This window comes from Eschrichtius robustus, chromosome 17, assembly GCF_028021215.1.
Source record: "Eschrichtius robustus isolate mEscRob2 chromosome 17, mEscRob2.pri, whole genome shotgun sequence".
NCBI classification, from domain to species: Eukaryota; Metazoa; Chordata; class Mammalia; order Artiodactyla; family Eschrichtiidae; genus Eschrichtius; species Eschrichtius robustus.
Window position 1 is genome coordinate 12,127,235 of NC_090840.1, and position 20,437 is coordinate 12,147,671.

Sequence of the window (20,437 nt, forward strand, 5' to 3'; positions counted from 1 at the left end):
TTGGGGAACCACTCTCCCCCATTCCACACTATGTGTTTCTATGGGATTGACCCCATCCTCCCAGCTCCAAGGGTATTCAGGTGATCATGACCTGCTCAGTTGTCCTTTGGCCACAGTAATTGATTTAGAGTTGGGTATAAATATAGACTGAAATAGAGACGAGTTTGGTGATATAAGCCAGGCTAACAAGACTACATTCTGGGCTTCTGTTGGAAAAACATGTGCAAGAGAAGCTTTCTTCCCACAGATTGCAAGCTGTAAGGGTGAAAGACACCCTAGAAAGACACCTAGAAAGACACCAACACAGAAGATGAAGGGGGAGACCAAGTGCTGTTGGGTATTTTCCACTTGCCCCCAGATCTCTCTCCTGCTCTCTGCCAGCTGACTAAATGGACTCGATCTACCTCTCTTCCCCTTTGGCTTCGAGGTGGGAATGCTGTCAGGAGATCAGAGACATTAGATCATTTATTTCCCAGTCCCTTTCTGTGGGGTCCCCTCAGATTAACTGTCTCTCTGCTGAAGGCTATGGCTTCTGTCAGGGGACCTGTTCATATAGCTCACTGTCTTCAGGTTCCAGGATCCGTACTTGCTTTACTCCTTTAGGCCTAGAGGTGGTAACGATGTCCCACTATTAACTGTTACTTGCTCTGGTACTTCAATACCCCTTGTAATTTCCCTAAACCCTGCTCTCATCTTTGTAAGTAGTCCTCTTTTTAAAATCTGCACACAACACCACCAAGGGGTGGGCAAAACACCTAAGCCACCCTCTGGCCCGACCCCTGGACACACCCCTACCCGCACCCCATATAAGGAACAAGCTTGCCCCCCACTCAGGGAGTGAGCAAGCAAGAGAACCTGTTGTTTGTTCCCGCCCCCTGTTGCTGCAGCAGGGGCCCCAGTAAAGCCTTGCCTGAAAAAAAACAAACAAACACCTAATTGGATGGAGCCATCTATTCCTGCCAGGACCCCGACAAATCAAATGACATTATCTTGAGTTCTGGATTCAGACATACTTAAAGATAATGACACTCCTGACTTCTCAGTTACTTGAGCCAATAAATTCCCTTTTTCCTTAAGGCTGTTTGAACTGAGTTTTCTGCTGCTTACAACAGAGGGTCCTAATAGAGTTTGTTAGGTTCTTTTGATTGCACAGACTTACACAAGACTCTTAAAAAAGGGGAGGTGGCATTGTTATGGACTGAATTGGGCCTCCTCAAACTTATATGTTGAAGTCCTAACCCCCAGTACCTCAGAATGTGACTGTATTTGGAGATAGGGTCTTTAAAGAGGTAATTAGGTTAAAAGGAAGTCATTACATGGGCCCTAACCCAATCTGACTGGTATCCTTATAAAAAGAGGAGATTAGAACACAGACATGCACAGAAGGAGAACACTGTGAAGACACAGGGAGAAGACAGCTATCTATGAACCAAGGAGAAACCAACCCTGCCAACACCTTAGTATCAAACTTCTAGCCTCCAGAATTGTGACAAAATAAATACCTGTTGTTTAAGCCACTTAGCCTGTGGTACTTTGTTATAGCAGCCCTAGCAAACTAACACTGACACCTATAAACTACAACTGAGAAAGACATTTCTAGAGACCAATGACTCTCTCCAGCTCTCTGAGCCAACATGGTCTCTTAGCTAAGTTATCTGTGTCCCCCTGTAAATTGCTTCCATTTACCTTTATTACTCACTGGCCAACCTTTCCATATTCCCCACAATCCAAAGGAACCTAAACTAATTGGCTTGGCTAACTACCATTGATACTACTGGAGCGAGACCTTTGCACTGATCTACCTCATGGTATTTCTGGCCAGCAGTGGGTAAACTGCTTTTGGATCATATGCCTTCATCTGGTTCCACCGGTGGCTGCCATGTGTAGGGGACAAGTACATGCTGGTTCCCTGCACAGAAAGTGGTGGGAGGGTCAGTTTCAGGGAGAAAGAGAAGCTGGATACAGCTGGTATTTGACAAGTCCAGCATTTGGTCTCCTGGGCTACTGGCATTAATAATTACAGGGAAACATGAATACCAACACATACTGCTCATATTTGGCTTCAATTTTACTGTAGTAGCCAGTTTCTCATTTGAGTTACTCACAAGACCCACTTTCTTGACCTTGAGTTTTATAAGATACCTTAGAATCCTTACAATAACCACACTGCTTTGCTTGACCTCGTTTGATGTGTTTATTACTTGAAAACAAAAAAAGCCTTGATTAAAATAATTTCCAAAGAGAACAGTAATTCTGTCCAGGGAAGAGGGATCTGTTAATGAGTAAACACGACTTTTATGGATTATTCCTGACATGCTATCAACTTCGTGACTATGCTTTGATCTCTTTACTTCCTCGTGCACAGAAATGGAAGGAATACTAAAGGACGTCTTCCACCTCCCAGTAATGCTGCCAGAGAATCTTAAGAAGGTGCCTCATGGGGTCACCTACTCCCACTTCAGACAGGAATTGTTTTCTTCTAGTTTCTGGAACCCTAAAGAAGAGAATTTTTTCACATTTCCTGAAATGTTAACTTTTTCCCCTTCTCCACTGACTTCCCAGCAGCTCTTTCTTTACTTACTTCCCGATACCACAGAGACAGAATCAAATGGGCACAGACGTAAGTGTCACAATTTGCGGCGCTGACACCATGTACCCGGCAGTGTGATCCCATCCCTGTCAGTAGCCATTTCCCCCTTGGGGGAGGTCAGGAGTGGCGCGTAGCAGCTGGGCTGGGGTGGGGGGCGGGGGAGCTTGTGGGGCCCTGAGGCTCTCAGGCCTCCTCCTGCCCAGGAGGTCCATCCAGCAGGGTGACCAGGGCCATTTCCCTGGCATCCAGGGGCCTGCAGGTGTGGGAGTCTGAGTGCATGGGAGAAACTTGATCCTTTTCCAAAGCTGAATATTTGGGGACAGGCTGGGGGGCGTGGCACACGTGGAAAGCCATCTTTTATTTACTAGAGACAAAATGTAAAAACATTGGAAGATTTAAGCTGAGAGAGCCGCAAGATCAAATTTTCACCCTGGAGAGATTACTCTGGATCACTTTGAATGGAGAGCGTTTGGAGATGGGCAGGCTGGAGGTAAAGCCGGGCTCAAAGGCTGTTGTAGGAAGCCAGGCTAGAGGTGACGATGGCCTAGAAGAACTGGAGCCAGTGGGGGTGAAGAGAGGAGGGCACTGAGAAAAATGTACGGATTACAAGTGTGGCTAGGCCTGCTGTCCAATACCCCAGGAGGGACATGTGCAAAGGTACATCTGCGGGGCCAGGATCCTTGGCTTTGGTGTTGAGGAACTGGATGCCATGGCCAGGACCAAGGCAGAGCCCCTCTGCCCTCAGTCCTCCTCTCTGCCCAAGGCCAGGAAAGGACTTAGAGACCTGGCAGCACGTTGTAAATTCCTTAAAAAGGCAAAAGGATCATCCCATTCAGAAGAGAGTGGTAAAAGAGGATTCTCATATGCAGCAGAGGTAGCAGGGCTGGGAAGAGAAATCTCTGGGTCATGTGGAGATGGACACAACTGGTGAAGGGCAAGACAGCAGCCCTTGGGGAGTGCCGAGGAGCATGTAGGTGTGGAGCTGAAAAGTCTCTGTACTCCCCTCAGAAATTAGATACTGACGCAGCCCAGCTCTGGCTGGTCTTTTAGGGAAAGGAGCTATTTAAGAGGGAGGAAAACGGGGATTAAAGCTTTGAGTGGCAGTAAATGTAAAAAAATCTTTTCCTAACCATATTTTTACCCCTCGCCTTCCAACTCCCCTCCATTTCAGGGACCACCTGAACGATGAATACTGGAGGCCAGACTTTTGTCCGGTGAGGTAGAGTATATATATTATTGTCATGTAACTATTTGCTCTCTCCTCTCCTCCCTCCATTGACATTAGGTCTGATGGTGTGACTTGCTTTGGTCAATAAAATGTGAGCAGAGACTTAAACTGTGCTTGTGTGGTTTAGCTTAGCCTTTTGCCTTCCTGCCCTTTGCCATAAAAAGAGTCTTTTCCTTCTGCTTAGGCCCTAGAGCAGGGGTAGAGAAGCAGACCTGAACCACCTGCAGGTCAGAGCAGAACCACTGCAGGCAACCTAAGATCCATGAGCCAGATGCCTTTGTTTTATAAGTCATGGAGATCTGGGGGTTATTTATTACACAGCATTATTGCAGTAAAAGCCAACTAACATAGAAATTAGTCCTTGAAAATGTGATGCTGCTGAGACAAAAGCGTAAAATATGTGTCTTTGGTCTTGGGACTAAACAGCAGACAGCAAGAAAGTGCTGGAAACTGGAAAAATGATGATCCACCTTATGAAGCAGTAAATATGTGGTAAAACTGTCACCTGAGATAACCTGAAGGCAGAAAGTATGACTCATGAATGCGTGGTTTGGGGTGAAGAGATTTCAAGATACACTGTTACTAGCACGAGTTGGTTGTTGCTTTTCATAAGGTCTTTCAAGAAGGCACTGACCTGGGCTTCCCTGGTGGCACGGTGGTTGAGAATCTGCCTGCCAATGCAGGGGACACGGGTTCGAGCCCGGGTCTGGGAAGATCCCACGTGCCACAGAGCAACTGGGCCCGTGAGCCACAACTACTGAGCCTGCGCGTCTGGAGCCTGTGCTCCGCAACAAGAGAGGCCGCGATAGTGAGAGGCCCGCGCACCGCGATGAAGAGTGGCCCCCGCTTGCCACAACTAGAGAAAGCCCTCGCACGGAAACGAAGACCCAACACGGCCAAAAATAAATAAATAAATAAATTAAAGAAAAAAAAATATTTACCAAATTAACAACTATCCAGCTCAAGGAAAATTAAAAAAAAAAAAAAAAAAAAGAAGGCACCGACCTGCTTGCAAGCAGGAATGAAAGAGTGAAGAGTGACTCTATAAATTCCAAGACTTGTAAATTTTAAAATAGAACTGTTTCCCATCTTCAAAAGGAACAAGAAAAATTGAGAAATGTTTAAAGCCACAAAGGCTGATTAAGATACTAATAAGACCCAGTCTCAGGACAAAGAGCAAATAAAAGTCACCATCATACTCTCTGTAAAACCTTTGAATGGATTGAGGTGGCACCCAATAAATTCTTTCATCTGGACAAAATAACGTGTAGAAAAGAAATAAGGACTAGGTTTCACAAAACTTGATAAACTCAAACTATCTGTAATTAAGTCTAGAGAGAGGGAGGCATGACTTGAAAATGATGTGGATATGGCTGTTGCCTCACGGAGCTAACTTGAATCCACACAAAAAAAATTTTAATAGTTTCTGAGAGACATTTAAGTCCCAAAGCAGCCTTGCCGGGATTAAAAAAGACTGTGATTTTTTGTTTTTTTTTTCCTAAATGAGATTGTGACTCTTTGAGCCATAATGAAAGATCTTAGGATAATAATAACGTATCAATATTGGTTCATTAATTGTGACAAATGCACCATATTACTGTAAGATGTTACTAATAAGAGAAACATGGTGTTGGGTATATGGGAACTCTTTGTACTCTCTCAGCAACCTTTGTGTAAATCTAAAACTATTCTCAATTAAGATTTTGTTTTTAAAAAAAAGACCTTAAGGTCCCCAACATCCTAGAGGCAGGTAGTAGGATGAGGAAGCTGCTCAGCTGCCAGGGAGGACACATGCTTCTTCAGATGTGACCAAAAGGGGTAATGGAAAACTACCTCCCCCTAGGTGGAGCCAAGAGCCATGAGAACAATGGAGAGAAGAGCTATTCCCAGGGAAGAGAATTGGAGCCTGAGCAAGGAACATTCCCTACCTCCAGGTTGGGAACTCGGCAATGTTTGCCCAGTGAGATTTTAGAATTGCTACAGATCTGTGACTGCTTCCCCTTCTGCAATGGGCTATTTATTTTTGGAAGCCTGTCTCTGTTCCACTATGGTATGTGGTGTCCCAAGTAATCTAGGATTATGGTATCCCAGAATGAAAGACCCATGGAACATACCTGAACCTGACTCACAGCTCAGAGTACGGCTGCCACAGCTGCCCAGCCAACCTGTAGGCAAGATGTAAAAGTTTTGTTATCGTAAACCACTGAGAATTTTTTGGTACACGGCAAAACTTGATTAATACATCTGGCAAAGGTTCCCAGAGAACTGAGGAATGGCACTAGATGGGATGTGAGCCTACTAAAGGTGAGAGAGTAGGTGGAGGAGAAAGTTGTAGTGCTTCTCTAGACAGCGATCAGCTCTATTTCCAAAATCAGGTTAGAGTATTCCAAACATCACATCCACAAGATATATCAGAAATGCCCTCAAATGACTAGAGTACAGAATTTTATATCAAACTTTAATAATTAGTGATACTATTAAAACCCAGACAATGACAATGACTATAGTTCCAAACAAGGTCCTATTACAAAGAAATTCCTTGGGAATGAGACTGAGATATAGAATGCTAATGAATCTTAGAACCTCTTAGATAATTTTTTTTGTTTTTGTTTTCATTTATTTATTTATTTATCTATCTATTTATTTATATTTTTAGAACCTGTTAGATAATTTTTATGAAGAACACACAAATCTTTATAACAAAATCTCAACTGCATTTTTCTAATAAGTATCTTGAAGGCAATTATTAAAATAGACATCTGAGATAAAAATTAACTTCTCTATTTACATAAAAACATTAAAAATTCACTTGTTCATTTTTTGAGCCATAAACTTGCACCCATTAAGATGAATATAGGAAGAATTAAAACTCTTTTATTGCAAAATTATTTGAGTCTGCCAACAATGGATAAATTAATAATAATTTTGACATTTATTTTGCTCCAATGCAAACTTTATATATTTAATTTCATGCTAAGCAATATTTGATACAACAAAATACCAACATAAAATAATTCAGATTTATCCATGGAGTTTGTTTTAATGGGAACTGACCTATGTTTAATGACTGCAAACCACTTTAACAGGTTTTACTTGTTTATATAAGAGACATTTTTAAAAAGACATTTATTTTTCACTTTTCCTGGCATTAACTAGGGACTATCTTGCCACAATTATACTTTACAAAACTACAAGGAAGGAACACTCAATTTGATGTTCATGTGAAATATAATTACCCACTTTTCTTCCTTTACAACACGTACTCCATAGACAGGATGACAAGCCGAGAGGTACATAATACACTGCCTGTCATTAATAACAAGTATGCGCTTCTGAAATTATTTTACAATAGCACTTATTCAGAATACCCTTTACTTGCTTTTTGGACTACTATGGATATTATAGCACTTTAACAAGTATCGCCTGTTTCAAATCAAAGATGTAAATAGGAATTTATTAAATAAATGAATAGACCAGGTACAATCATAAACAAGTATTGTAAGTTTTAACATATCCAAAGTTTCATCTCTGCCCATGACTCTTAAGGTGGTTACACGGGCAGGCTCTGGGTCCCTATGCCAGGATTGCAGAGAGATGCAGCTCCTCCACATTGCCCTAAAGAAATATCACACGTTCTCCAAGGCTCTTCAAAGCCCACCTACTGAATGAAGTCTGTCTTGAGTCTCCCGAGCATATGTGAGCTCTTCTTCCTTAAAATCCATACCATATCTGGTTTACCCCTCCATAATAATGATAAAGCTAATAACAGCCCAAATCCCACTGACTTATCCTTGAGAACTTCCAATATGCTTCATCCATGCTAAACTCTACATTCGCCATCCATCTCATTCCTTCTTTGCAGCGCTCCTACAAAGCAGGGATCATTATTCCCACTTTATAGATGAGGAAACTGGGCAAAGATCTGAACTCAGGATTTAACTGAGTTTTTTTTGTTGTTGTTGTTAACAGTCTCTGATTTTAATGATAGTCAATCTCAAGGGAACGTCATAACCTTCTCCATGTGATCCTTGACTTAAACAGAATCTCATGTGTTTGGCCCAGCTCCCTTAGATCCCTCTTACCCCCAGAATTCCAGTGTATTTTCTCCCCTTAGTTTCTTGGCTCTTTTCAGCCCCACCACCCAGCATACTGCACCAGCCTCAAACCCAAACAGGGTGCTCTTGGCTGAGTACTAGCTTGAGTTACTTCTCTCTCTCATTTCTAGCTGATGCTACTCATGATCACAGTATCATCTGAGGAGGAAGGTGTAAGCTGGAGGTAGAATATGCTACCACAGCATTTTGTCAGTTTAAAAAAATGTTAGGCCCCGGTCCCCTCCATTTTTCCCCTCTTATATCCAAATTCTGACACCACTGGCCTGTAGCAGTCTGTAAGAGGCATGAGTTCAAGGTGCCATATGCTTCTCTGGTGCCTGTCTGTGGGCCAAATAGAGGAAGAGTATGCTGGAGAGAGCACTGACCAGGAAGATGACATCAAACCAACGGTGACAGAAGTTGAACTGCAGCTCTCCGAGAACTTCGGTGCCTATGGTGCGGTACTCCAGAGGCATGCTCACTCGGATCAGCAGCACAGAGGAGACGAAGTACATGCCCATTATCTGTGCTAATAGCAGGACAATGTCACTGGAGGACTTACTGCTGGATATGGCATAGAAGAACTTGGTAACAGTGATCAGCACTCCTCTAATAGACGTGACAATGATTATTCCAATCAGAGTGAAGGAAATGTGCTGGGACCGGAACTTCACATCAAATTGGATCCCCAGATAATTCACAGTGATCTCAATGCCTCTTGTGACTGGATCAGTTTTCCCAACTCGGTCAAAAACGATATTAATGGTTGCCACGAAAATTTTCCAAACACAGTAAATAGAGAAAAAGTAACCCAGAAAATTAAAATATTTCCCCTTGAAAGTTTTGGAGTATTCTAGTCTCTCCTTGGTAGCATAGAGATCAGCCGTTTCCAGAAAAAGCTGCCTGCTTAGTTCTTCCAAAGCATCCACTTCCTGTTGAATAAGAGTAAGATTTTCACTTCCTGGTACTGAAGTGGTAACACTCTTTATCATTCCCCAGAATCCTGATGGTTTGTTATGCACCTCCCCCTTCTGGAACATAGTAGCTTCAAGGACAGGATTTAACTCCAAAAATGGTGATCTTAACAACTCAGCTGGAATACTTGGTTTGCATTTGAATTGTATGTGATTTCTGTCTCCCTATTCAGTCGGGGAGTTCTTTGGGCAGGTACCGTATGTGACCGGCTCTGTATCACTTTACATCCCTTCATAGTGTCTTGCATAGTAAGAAGTAAAAACAAATACTGGATTTTCTATATTGCAAAAAGCAGCTACTCTTTCCACATTTAAATGTCTCTTAAATTGGAACACACGTTCAATTGGTGTCTTGATTTACATGGTAGTCTTTTCCTTCTTTCTTCTCCTAAAAAGCTGTTATTAGCCCTTAGGTGTTTCCTATCGATATAATCTTAGGATCAAGTAGTAGTTAAACTTGGATAGAAGTTTAACTACCAGAGAAAAGATTAGGTCACTGTGGAGGTAAGTTCCTTTAGATTTCTGAATGCCACCTGAGTATTAAGCAGAGCAGAAATTCAGAGGGGAATCCATTTGAAAGTGAAAGGGAAGGTAATCAGAGGGAGCTCATTAGAAATAAAACGTTGTGAGTTCAGTGGGTTTCAAGGGAACATGCAGATTATACTAAGATCTCATGAGGAGGGGGAAACTGCTGAACGTTTATATCTCTGTGATGCCCAAACTGAGGTAAGACAGAAACACAGATGGGGGGTAACCAGGAGTCCATGTCCATCTGACTCTAACTGCACATACTCTCCTACCAGATGTCCTGGCAATGGCATTAGAATGAGAAAAATCATGTGAAAATACTGTAAACAGTCTTTCAGGCAGGGACATGAGTAGCTTGTCTACTAGCTTGAAGGAAGTCCTAGGAGAGTTTGGGAGTGACGTCATGAAGGGAGTCATTATGTATAACACAATATCAAGCCTGGGTACTTCTGTATCCTCCCTGTCTTGCTTTGGACATTGGTACTGTGGCTTGAAAGGTAACGCAGTAGATTATTCTTTCCATTAGCTTGGTTTGGAAAAGGATGAAAGAGAACTGAAAGTAGCTGTGTCGGGGAAAGGGGTCTGGGTTTAAGGGAGGGTTTGTGTTTTTATAAATAGAAGAGACTTGAGAATGTTTTTATGCTGAGAAGAGAGAGTCAGCAAGAGACAGAGAGAGAGAGAGAGAGAGAGAGAGAGAGGTAAAAATTAGCTAAAGGGGATAATTAAAGGAGCAAGTTCCTTAAAGTAGCCCCTGAGAGCCTGAATAGGGCTCAGGGCACAAAGAGAGGTATTAGCGTTGGTCTGGAGGAGGGATGCGTTTTCAACTGAGCTGAAGGAAGGGTTAAGAGAGGGTACAGATGTGGATGTGTTCAGAGTGGTGTGGGGCTCGAGTTGGGAGAAATAACACGATGACTTCTCAGTTCTTTGCAGAGGAGATAAGTCTCACTGCTAAGAGTGAGAGGGAAGTGGGTCAGACAGAGGGCTTCAGGAGACTGAAGAAGGTTGACAATGACTGTTCAGTGGACAGTGGAAGAGCTGCCTTGTGTTGAGGGCAAGATTGAGGTTGCAGACCATTTGTAGTGGGAGCACTCTGCATGGTGTTATGAGTTTCTTCAGCTGGGATAACTATCTGGGGTAAAGAAAGGGGAGAAGAGGCAGATTTACCAAGGGTTGAGCTGTTGCTGGAAGAGTTCAACAGGACACTGGAGCAAAGCATCTGAGGTGTGCACAACAGAGTGGTTGATGGGATGATGGCATCCTAAGCTAAACAGGGTAAATTGGGAAAATTGGTATGGTCAGTGGAATGTAGGCTTCTGTGAGTTTCAAAGAGCAGTTTAATAGGAAGTGGTCGGTTTGGAACGACCAGAGGAGGTGATCAGAGAGCGACTGGAATTAAAAAATTTAGAACTGGGTGATAACAAGATCTGGGGGACTCCGCGGATGTGAGTGGAGCCAGCAAAGTTGAGCTGAAGAACCCTGAAGTTGAGGAGGATGGAGTGTTGGATTGGATCGTCCATTAGATAATGCAAGCCACCTGTGACAATGTCAGGCATGCAAGTGTTGAGGATTTTTCCTTAAAACAAAACAAAAATTTAACTGTAGTATAACAGAATCTACCTTTATTTTTAAAAATAATAGACTTTAGTTTTTTTGATCAGTGTTAGGTTTATAGAAAAATTAAGCAGAAAGTATAGGCATTCCCATATAATCTTTAACTATCCTGTTATATGTGTGGTTTAATCATATGTTCTCGTAAAGCCTTTGGAGTGGATTACAAATAAATGCATATCCTGATTGCACTTTATAGCACTAAGAATTTGACTTGATTAGAATTATTGATAATAGATAAGCTCTAACCCAGCTGTACTCAGAAATTCCTTCTCACCTCTCTCATCTTACTTAGCAAAAAAGTACCCATCCTTTCAGTCATTTCATATGTCTTCCACTTCACGAAGCTTTCCCTGACTGCCAGACCTAGAAGTTGGTTCTTTCTCCTTTAATATCTCATGGCACTTTGATAATAATTCTCTTACGATACTTATACATTGCTTTCTGGTAGAATATTTTTTTGCTATTTAACTTATGCACCATTAGGCTCTAAGCTCTGAGGACAATGTCTTTGTTCCACTCATCCCCTGTAGCACCTGGCACGGTGCCTTGTGTACCACAGGTTTGAAATTAACATTTGTGGAAGTGGATGAATTATGAAGTGGAAATCCCAACTTTACAAAGGAGGTAAACTAGGATGTAAATATTCTTTCTTTCAACAAAGGGATTGACTCCATGTTTTTGCTAAATAATTCGTTCCCTTAATGCATTTAATATATAATTTACAAAATTTCAAGTGAACTAGAAACAGTTCAGTTCCAAAATTTTAACTGACCTAGAAACAATTTCTTGGCACAAAGTACACGTGTGTAACCACTAACTTTGGATTATTTGAAGCAAATCTTGCTCTCATGTTTTTGTTAACAGAAAGAGTTGATACCAAAGGTCTTTGTTCAGACCTTTTACTGCCTCTTGTTTATTTGTGCTTCTCCTGGGAACTCTAGCTCAGCTTTTAAGCCCAAACATACTACCTTCTCCAATGTAGGAGAAGGTGTAAGTAATATAACTCATGTTAGGATGATCCAGTATGGAGGAGAGAGCACACAACCTCTGGGGTCAGATGTTCCTCAGGTTCAATCTTGTCTCCGCTCACTACTACGAAGCTCAAGGAAAATTTTACTTCTCTGAACTATGTCCTTACAGATTAAATGGCGATAATAGTATACCTACCTCACAAGAGAGTGGTGAGGACAAAATATAATGTATGTCAAGTACCTAATCACAAAGCTCAATAAATGATATGTTCCCTTACTCCTGAGACATGATTGTGTCTGCTTCTGTCATGGGTGTAATAAGTAGAAAAATTTTCTGGGAAGGTGGCTTGCTGGGAAAATTAGACCAATATCAGCTCCAGTCTTTGGGAATGTAGATCTTCACAGTGTGTCTTATGTTTGGTTTAAAGCATTTCCAAAAGACCGGGTCGTGGGACTTCCCTGGTGGTGCAGTGGATAAGACTCCACGCTCCCAATGCAGGGGGCCCGGGTTCGATCCCTGGTCAGGGAACTAGATCCCACATGCATGCTGCAACTAAGAGTTCGCATGCCACAACTAAGGAGCCCAGAGCCACAACTAAGACCCAGTGCAACCAAATAAATAAATATTTAAGAAAAAAAAAAAAAAAAAAGACCAGGTCGTTATGTCCAAATGGAATAATTTGGACATACATGTGTACATGTAATGTAACAAATACATGACAAAGCAAAATATAAAATTTTAAGAATTTCCTAAGATGGTTGCGTTATTGATCCTGTATATAACTTTCTGTTCTTCAGAGAGGAGCCACCTAACAAAGGCGGTCCTATAAGGATCACCTTACAGGATCTAAACTGAGGAATCCCTGGGACTTGAATTATGATACGGTAGAAAATGTCTCTGCTAATGTCTTGAGCATTGTATTTCTTGGATCTGTGATCACTTATTATTTTAACCTTTCAAAGCCAGTAATTTTAAAGCGTTTGACTCAACTACAGTACTTTTATTAGTCTGGAAATGTTTTATTGCAGCTTGGCTGACATTTTCTTTTACTAATGTCATTAGCACTACGTAAAAATGAATTATGCTGAGGTGTACAGTACTATCTTTGGTTAGAGAAAATATGATGATGTTTATGAGCACATGAGGTGGGTCTCCGGGGGGTAAACATTAACAACATATATCTTTCTCATCCTCCAGGCATGCTTACATTGCTAATAAGTATAAGTACTTTGGCTTGGAAAAAGGCCTGGATTTAGATTTACTTTTTCAAGATTATGTTGAATTCTCATAACATCCTTTAAAGAAAAGTCCAGCTTCAGAGTCACTAAGGCTTAATTAAAATCTCTAGCACACAGTCTGGTCACATCCCTTACCTATTTTGTAGCTTTAGCTCCTGGTAACTGTTGTATGCTAACACTGGTGTTCAAGAGGTCATCGAAATCAAATTAATGCAGGCATATTTGAAGTCAGAGATCAGCGGTGTTCATCTACAACATTTTCATGTATAACAGGTACAAAATAAAGGAAAAGTGATTTTGTTTAACCTTGGAGAATCCTGAATGGATGGACGAAAACTGCAAGCATTTTAGTGGGAAAATAAAAATTATTTGTGGAAAAAAATTCTAATTAAACAAAATAAAAAAAACAAAGAACGAAACTCCTTGGTATACAAACCCTTTTTTGAGTCTTTAAGAGGTAAAGAAGACTCAAGGTCCCAAACCGCAATTCCTAGGTCTTTGCAAGTGCCTTTAGAATTTCCTACTTTCTTGGGCAGAGCACAGGGATTCTCAAAGCGTAGTGCTGACCGTCAGCCCCTTCATCATCTGGGAACTTGTTAAAAATATAAAGTCTTGGGCCTCCCTCAGGCCCCAGAACCAGAATCTTTAGGGTAGGGCCAGTGATCTGTGTTTTTGTAAGCCCTCAAGACCCTCTGATGTTCTGCTCTAAAATGTGGGAGCCTTTGACCTACAGCAATTCTTCTTAAACATTTCCATGCAGCAGAAGCCCTTGGAGGGTTTGCCTAAACACAGGTCCCTAACCCAGCCCCTGAGATACAGTGGCACTAAATTCTGGGAGTTGTACGGGAACCTGCATTAATTTTTTTTAAGATTCTGGTGTAGGTGATCTACAAAGCACAATTTGAGAAATTCTGGCTTCAAGGGGATTTAAGTGTTGACAAAATTAATATTTTTATTTTTCCACAAAATTCCCCTCCACGACTGAGCAAAAACCTCTGAACTCTGACTTCCAAGCGTCTATAACATTCATTTAGCCTGAAAGTGCCTGCTCATGAAGGTATCCCCTCACTGCAGGCTTCCCTCATCCCACTGTTAGAGGGACGGAAACCTCTGTGGGCCCCGCTGTGAGGCTTTGCCCACCTCTTCCACAGGTGTGATGTTTCATCACAGAAGCCTGTGCTACAGGAGAAGAGATGTAACCCATACATCTGCAGAACGTAAAGCATTAAGTACATACTCAGCCAAGATAAAACACAAGTGAGGACCTAATTTTAAAAATTATTATTATTATTATTTTTTCTGAGATGATAGCTGGAGAAAGATCACTTTGGGAAGAGGGAGCTCCATCTTTGCATAGCCTGCCACGAGAACAGTCTGTTCTAAGCAAGGTGACCTTTAAAAGAAGTTTGGGGAATTTTTATTTAATCCACGGACACTCCTAAAAATATTAATGAAATTAGGAAAATTGTTGGTTCATTTTATGTTTCTTCTGATGTATCCCTGCTTGCTCTATAGGTCTTTCCACTTTGTGTGGTAGGAAGAATATGGTAATGAATATTTTTGCTACCAAAAAAAAAAAAAAAGAAAAAGAAAAAGAAAGATGCATGTTGTATACTGGCCTCACTAGCTTATTTAGCTAGTTGTGATATAAAAATCTATTATAACATTTCTGGTTCAACTGAGAAAAAACTGATACTCATTCATTATGTTTACAAGTGTATTCCTTTCAACATTTTTATGTTTTATTTTCTACTGTATTAGATTTTTTTAATAGCAAAAGTAATAATGCTTGTTAAAGAAGTCAAACACTACAGAGATGTATATATGAATATAAATGTCCCATATCTCCCTCCAAATTTACCTCCTAAGTATTTGTATTTCAAATAGCTTTTTTTTTTTAAATTTAAGAACAATACATTTCCATTCTAAAACATTTAGAAAAGGTAGCCAAGCAAAAGAAGTGAATCATACACAGTCTCCCATTCTCATATAACCACTGTGAATATTTTGGTTTAGCTCTTTCAATTTTCCCAATACGTGTATTTATTAAAAATGGTCCCTACTTTTTTGCAACTGATCTTTTTTGCTCCCTACTATCTGTGGGCATTCTTCTATATCATTAAAATGAAGAATCTTGTATTTCCTAAAGCATGATATGTAACATGTGCCACAGTTGATGCATGAAATGATTTTTTGGTGCTACATGAACACATTTTAAACATTTTTAATGGTTACATTTTTTTGTTTGTAACTGAAAAATATTAACTAGTACATTGAGCCTGTAATTTTGCAGATACTGTTGCTTATAACAAGGCTAAAGAAGGTAGAACTTGATAATCGACTTTATGAAGAATGTGTGGATTACCTTAGTAATGTGTGACCCTTAGTCATGCCCATGAATGTTTCAGATAACTTCTTGGACTTGACGAGTGTGGGAGTGATGTGCTCACCCTATCAGTTGCAGTGGTCCCTTTCAATGACAAAGTTTTAACTCACCTTGCCCAATCCCAAAATGACAGTCAGAGATAGCCTACCTATCTACGTAATTTAATAAAAATCAATATAATGCCCTACCCTAGATAAAAAGGAGAAACAAGAGAGAATAATTTGTATAAAAGAATATACATTTCAGTGAATTAAGTGGTTGGTCTTAATGATGGATGTACTACCATGATGGACATAATGAGAGAGTCACTGAGCATGTGAAGCTGGGAGTGCAGATGGATACAGGTGAGTTTCATGGTGACTCAAACACTGTGAGCAGCATGGCCATTGGTGATACTGATTTTCCAAAATTGTGAACAACTTTTGGTAAAATTCTGAACACAATAAACAACGGTCTTCCCTGATGTACAAAGTAGCTGCATTTCTGGAAAAATCAGCATATGTTAAAGCTGGGCAAAAATTTTGCATTTACATGTGAAATGGATTTAGGTCTGGATTAGGTAATTATGAATATAGTACTCTTTAGGTCTGGCTCAGTAGACTTTTCACCAGCTTGGAGTTTCTGAAAGACATCTGAAGTCACTTGGAATTACCGGTCAATTCCTGGTCACGTGAGAACACGCCTGGCATCGCAGCTGTCTAACACCTCCGGCTCCTCCCCAACAAAGGCAGCAGTGCTTCCAACCCCCAATTAACAGCAACAACCAAAAAATTTTAGATTTCTAAAATGCTCCCCAGGTACAGTTTCTGAGAACTGTGAGTGAAAACTGCACAGAGAGCTTGTGCAATTACTAGCACCGGCCCTCTGACTACTGTGACAGCTGACTGTCAATGTGACAGCTGTGCTCTTTTCTGAGGTACAGCAAAGGCCACTTTGGGAAGTTAACGGTTATTTAGTATGCAAGGTATGTATAAATATGCATAACTGCGATTTGGAATCAGACCTGTACTTCGTTTTTCTTACTGGGCCTGCTGTACATCAGTGAGAAAAGAGATTTTTAGTGCAGAAAGGTTAGGTGTGTGACAGAAATAAAGGGTATTAATTGTGATTTGGTTAAATCAGTTGGTGTTTTGTTTTGTTTTGTTTTTTTGCTAGGTTTTAGGACCAAATCAATGCATTAATAGCCTTACTACGTTTTCTTTATATTTGTTTTTATGACTATCTGATACTTAAGGTACTTATACTGTACTTCCACTTATGTAGCGATAAAAAGTTACCTTTAAATATTCTTATCTCAGTAAAATATGTGAGTTAATTTAAAGGAAGATATTAAGTAGATATTAGTGCAGATGGCAATATTCCAAAGATAGCACATGAATGATTAAAGGTTGGGAAAACCTCACCTACAACACTGTTTTCATGAGTTAAACATAATCCTTTTTACCACTTTTCTAGTGTTGAGCTTTTAATTTGTTTTCTGTTATAAACAATGCTTCAAAGAACCTCCTTTTTTTTGGCCAGGCTGTGCGGCTTGTGGGATTCTTAGTTCCCTGACCAGGGACTGAACCTGCACCCTCGGCAGTGAAAGCGCAGAGTCCTAACCGCTGGACCGCCAGGGAACTCCCTCAAAGAACCTCTTGTAGCTAAATATTGTTCATATCTGTGATGATTCCCTTACGAGAATTCACTGATGTGAAACTGTCTGGTGGAAGGGCAATGATTATATTATTTTAAAGTTTGAAATTAACAATTTCTCTAAGTTTTTATGAAGACATTTAGGAGGTTAGCAAAGTGGTATTTATGACCCATGGGAATACCTTCTTCCTTGTTACTCAAAGGACTGCTTAATGCAATTGCCTTCAGGTGTGTTCAGGGACCAAAGCACGATTCTTCCCACCCTTTGGGGAAGCGGGTGGTGGGCAAAACGCTTGGTTGCAAGATCTGGTTTGTAGTTAATGTTACCCTTTCCATTTAATTAGCTTTGTGGTCTTGTGCAAGTCACAGCCTCTCTAATCTATAATTTTCTTACCCATAAAATTGTCCTAAAAATAATACACTATTTACCTCACTGAGCTGTGAAGATTAAGTGAAATGATATATGTGAAAGTGGCTTGTAAATGCTAAAGCACGATATAAAATGTTAGTTGTTGGTATTATATAAGTGCAATATATATTCCCCTCTTGAGAGATTCCAAAAGCACAATTCTCTGGCTTCACAGATACAAGTTGTCGCATGCAATGCAGATAATTTTAAAATACCACATGGGGACAGTATCTAGAAAAAGTGAAGGGTATGAAAGAGAAAAGAACTCAATTCCAGTGAGAATCTATTTCTTTACTGCTTGTCCCTTCCCGTTCCCTCCTCAGCAAACACTAGAACCTGATTTGGCACTGCAGCAACACTAATCTTGGGCTTTTGAGCTTTGTTCCTTACCATCAAATCTCATTGAAAACATCGGTTACCCAGAAGTCACATTACTTGTTAATCTAGGATTGGTCTGGTAGCTCAGGATTTCTGAGTTCAGGCTAGGACGAGAATTTGCTATTTCTGGCACCTATAGATTGTTGGAAAAACTAATGATTTTCATGAGACTCTGTTCTCTTTCCATAATGCAAGTTATTCGAATGGTCTCTTTTTGTGGGTGGATTCAGGTAAGAATCATCCCATGAGCTGCTTATCAGATGCTGACAAAATCCAGAGAGTGGAGCCCAGGGTGAATACAGTGTGTGCAGAAGGGTGAGGGACGACACCGAAGGCACCTGGGCTTGAGATTTAACTCTGCCACTCAACCCCCCCCCCCCCGCCCCCCGTCTCAGTTTCCCAGCTGCAAAATAAGGGAGTCAGACCGGAATTTAGTCACGAGGTCTCCCACGTCTCTGCCCGCAGTAAGATTCTATAATTCTGTGGGCCAGTTTAGAAATTGGGGGTGGACCTTCCCAACCTCCTGCCACGGGCAGGAGAGGAAGCGTTGCAGCTGGAGGGTCTCAGCTGGGCCTTTGGGAGGAGCAAGGGTTCTACTCTGTGACATCACAATAACCAGCCCAGGCTCAACCCTGGCTGAGAAGGAGAAGGTAACAGGAGGTTTGGCTACTGATGTATGAGAGGTGGGACGCTACCTGATGGAGCTAGAAGGAATCAGCCAGCCACGACTCCGGTTCAGGTACGTGACATCTGCTGAGCTCAGAACAGAAATTACTGTGTCTAAAGGAACAAGAGGAGAGGACCACAAGATGGGCGTGTCTCCGGGCTTAGGGATAACAGCATAAGCACAGAGACTATGCACCAGTTACTTTAGGGTAATGTAAAGAATCCAAATGAGCAGACGAAAGGCCACAGGTGGTCCTACCAGAAACAGAGCTGGGGCACATGCTCCCAACAGCCAGACTTACTGCCATGAAGCCGGACCACAGGAAATTTCCAAGACTGTCAGCTCCCCACTGGCCTCTCCCCAACCACCGGGGGGCGCAAAAGAGGCACAGGAGGGTGCCTCAAGAGGTCAGTGTAAAATTACTTTCTACAATCGTCTACAATTGTTGCCTAATGATGTTTATTCTTTTATCTAGGTGTTTTTCTTTTAACAGCTTCTCCCCAGAACGATAGGGAAGAGTAAGCTAAATAAAAACTAAGTTAACTGAAAGAGGTATTGTAATAGAAGATAGTATAAAAATGCAAACAAAAGTAATAAAAGAAGAGAAAAAAACTTATTAATGGGTTAGCAGCCGATACTGATTCTAAAGTCTGGTTTTGAAATTTCAAGGCTTAAAAGGCAAAAGGCCACCCCCTATACACAGTGAAAGAGAAGGGCCTTCTGGTTGAGAAGTAAGTAAAACAGTTCAGTGGAAACCATCTCCAGCTCCTCCCCCTAAAGAACTCACACCAGTGAAATCATCGCTGCGGATGCGGACAGTTCTGTTTTCTTTACCTTGCCTTAGGGTTTTGGCTTCTAAAATATTTGTTTCTTCCTGGAGTCTCAAGGCCCTGAGAGGCTCTGAATGACGGCAAATAGCCGTTCTGTTTACCAGTAGGGCGGAGCGCGGGGGCGGGTGCCAGGCCCTGACTCATCTGCACCGGCCTCCCTGAGCACACTGCGACCCCAGAGCCAAGTACAGGACTGCTCAGGCAGGCACGCTGAGATTCGCCTGCAAGATCCAAGTTTACTGCCATGCTCCCCCGTGGAAGCAGCAGTCCAGTGTTCTCACAGGTAGATCAGCTGCCCACAGAGGACCCCAAGGGCAATAGACAAGGTGGGGAAGACCCAGTGTCTATCCACAAGACACAATTTTAACACTCTTTGGCCTCCAACCCATTGGGAATAAATATATCTCAGCCGCAAGGCCAAAACTCACTCTATAAAAGTAGTAATAATCCAAAGCATGTAAATAAATTCAGAGGTTCAGATAAAAACAAAAGGTACCTGCACATTGACTCTAGCACATATTCAGCTTCCGTCTAGAGAAGCTACTATGATTTTCACAATTAGATTATGACCCAACCTCTTTAGTCCTTGGAAATTAAAAGCTCATTGGTCCAGTTTTTAGACTTTATTCATTTTATAGTCATCGAAACCTACGTTTAGGTTTAACCTAAAATAATATCCACAAAACACAGAATGTCCTAACTTGTCTACATTTATATTTATTGACTATAATGTTCTCTGACCATCGTGTTAGTCACATACCACAGGCGTTTAGACTTGGAGGAGAACTAAGAGATCGGCCATTGCAACGTCCTCATTTCCAGAGGAGGAAACCAGCACAGACAGGTTAAGTGTCTTGACTTAGACCATTGTGCTAGTTAGTGCTAGCTTGAGACTAA

At 41.3% G+C, this 20,437-nt stretch overlaps 1 protein-coding gene across 1 annotated transcript; it reads right to left on the bottom strand.

Annotated features, from left to right (window-relative positions):
• Positions 1 to 8,133: 8,133 nt before the first annotated feature.
• Positions 8,134 to 19,786, bottom strand: LOC137751016 (Golgi pH regulator-like). Its single transcript, XM_068525478.1, has 4 exons — positions 19,642 to 19,786; positions 18,739 to 18,823; positions 9,687 to 9,793; positions 8,134 to 8,957 (listed from the first exon to the last, which is right to left on the bottom strand). The coding sequence occupies exons 1-4, from the start codon at positions 19,784 to 19,786 to the stop codon at positions 8,224 to 8,226; spliced, it is 1,071 nt and encodes a 356-aa protein (XP_068381579.1). The 3' UTR covers positions 8,134 to 8,223.
• Between the last annotated feature and the right edge of the window lie 651 nt (positions 19,787 to 20,437).

What these genes read in the sequence shown, in the direction of transcription:
- LOC137751016 (XM_068525478.1), bottom strand. Translation starts at nt 19,786, where the DNA reads ATGGCAGTAAACTTGGATCTTGCAGGCGAATCTCAGCGTGCCTGCCTG. An exon ending in CCCCGCGCTCCGCCCTACTG is followed by an intron (nt 18,824 to 19,641) that starts GTAAACAGAACG and finishes TTGTTCCTTTAG; the next exon opens with ACACAGTAATTTCTGTTCTG. An exon ending in ATTCCTTCTAGCTCCATCAG is followed by an intron (nt 9,794 to 18,738) that starts GTAGCGTCCCAC and finishes AAACTCTCCTAG; the next exon opens with GACTTCCTTCAAGCTAGTAG.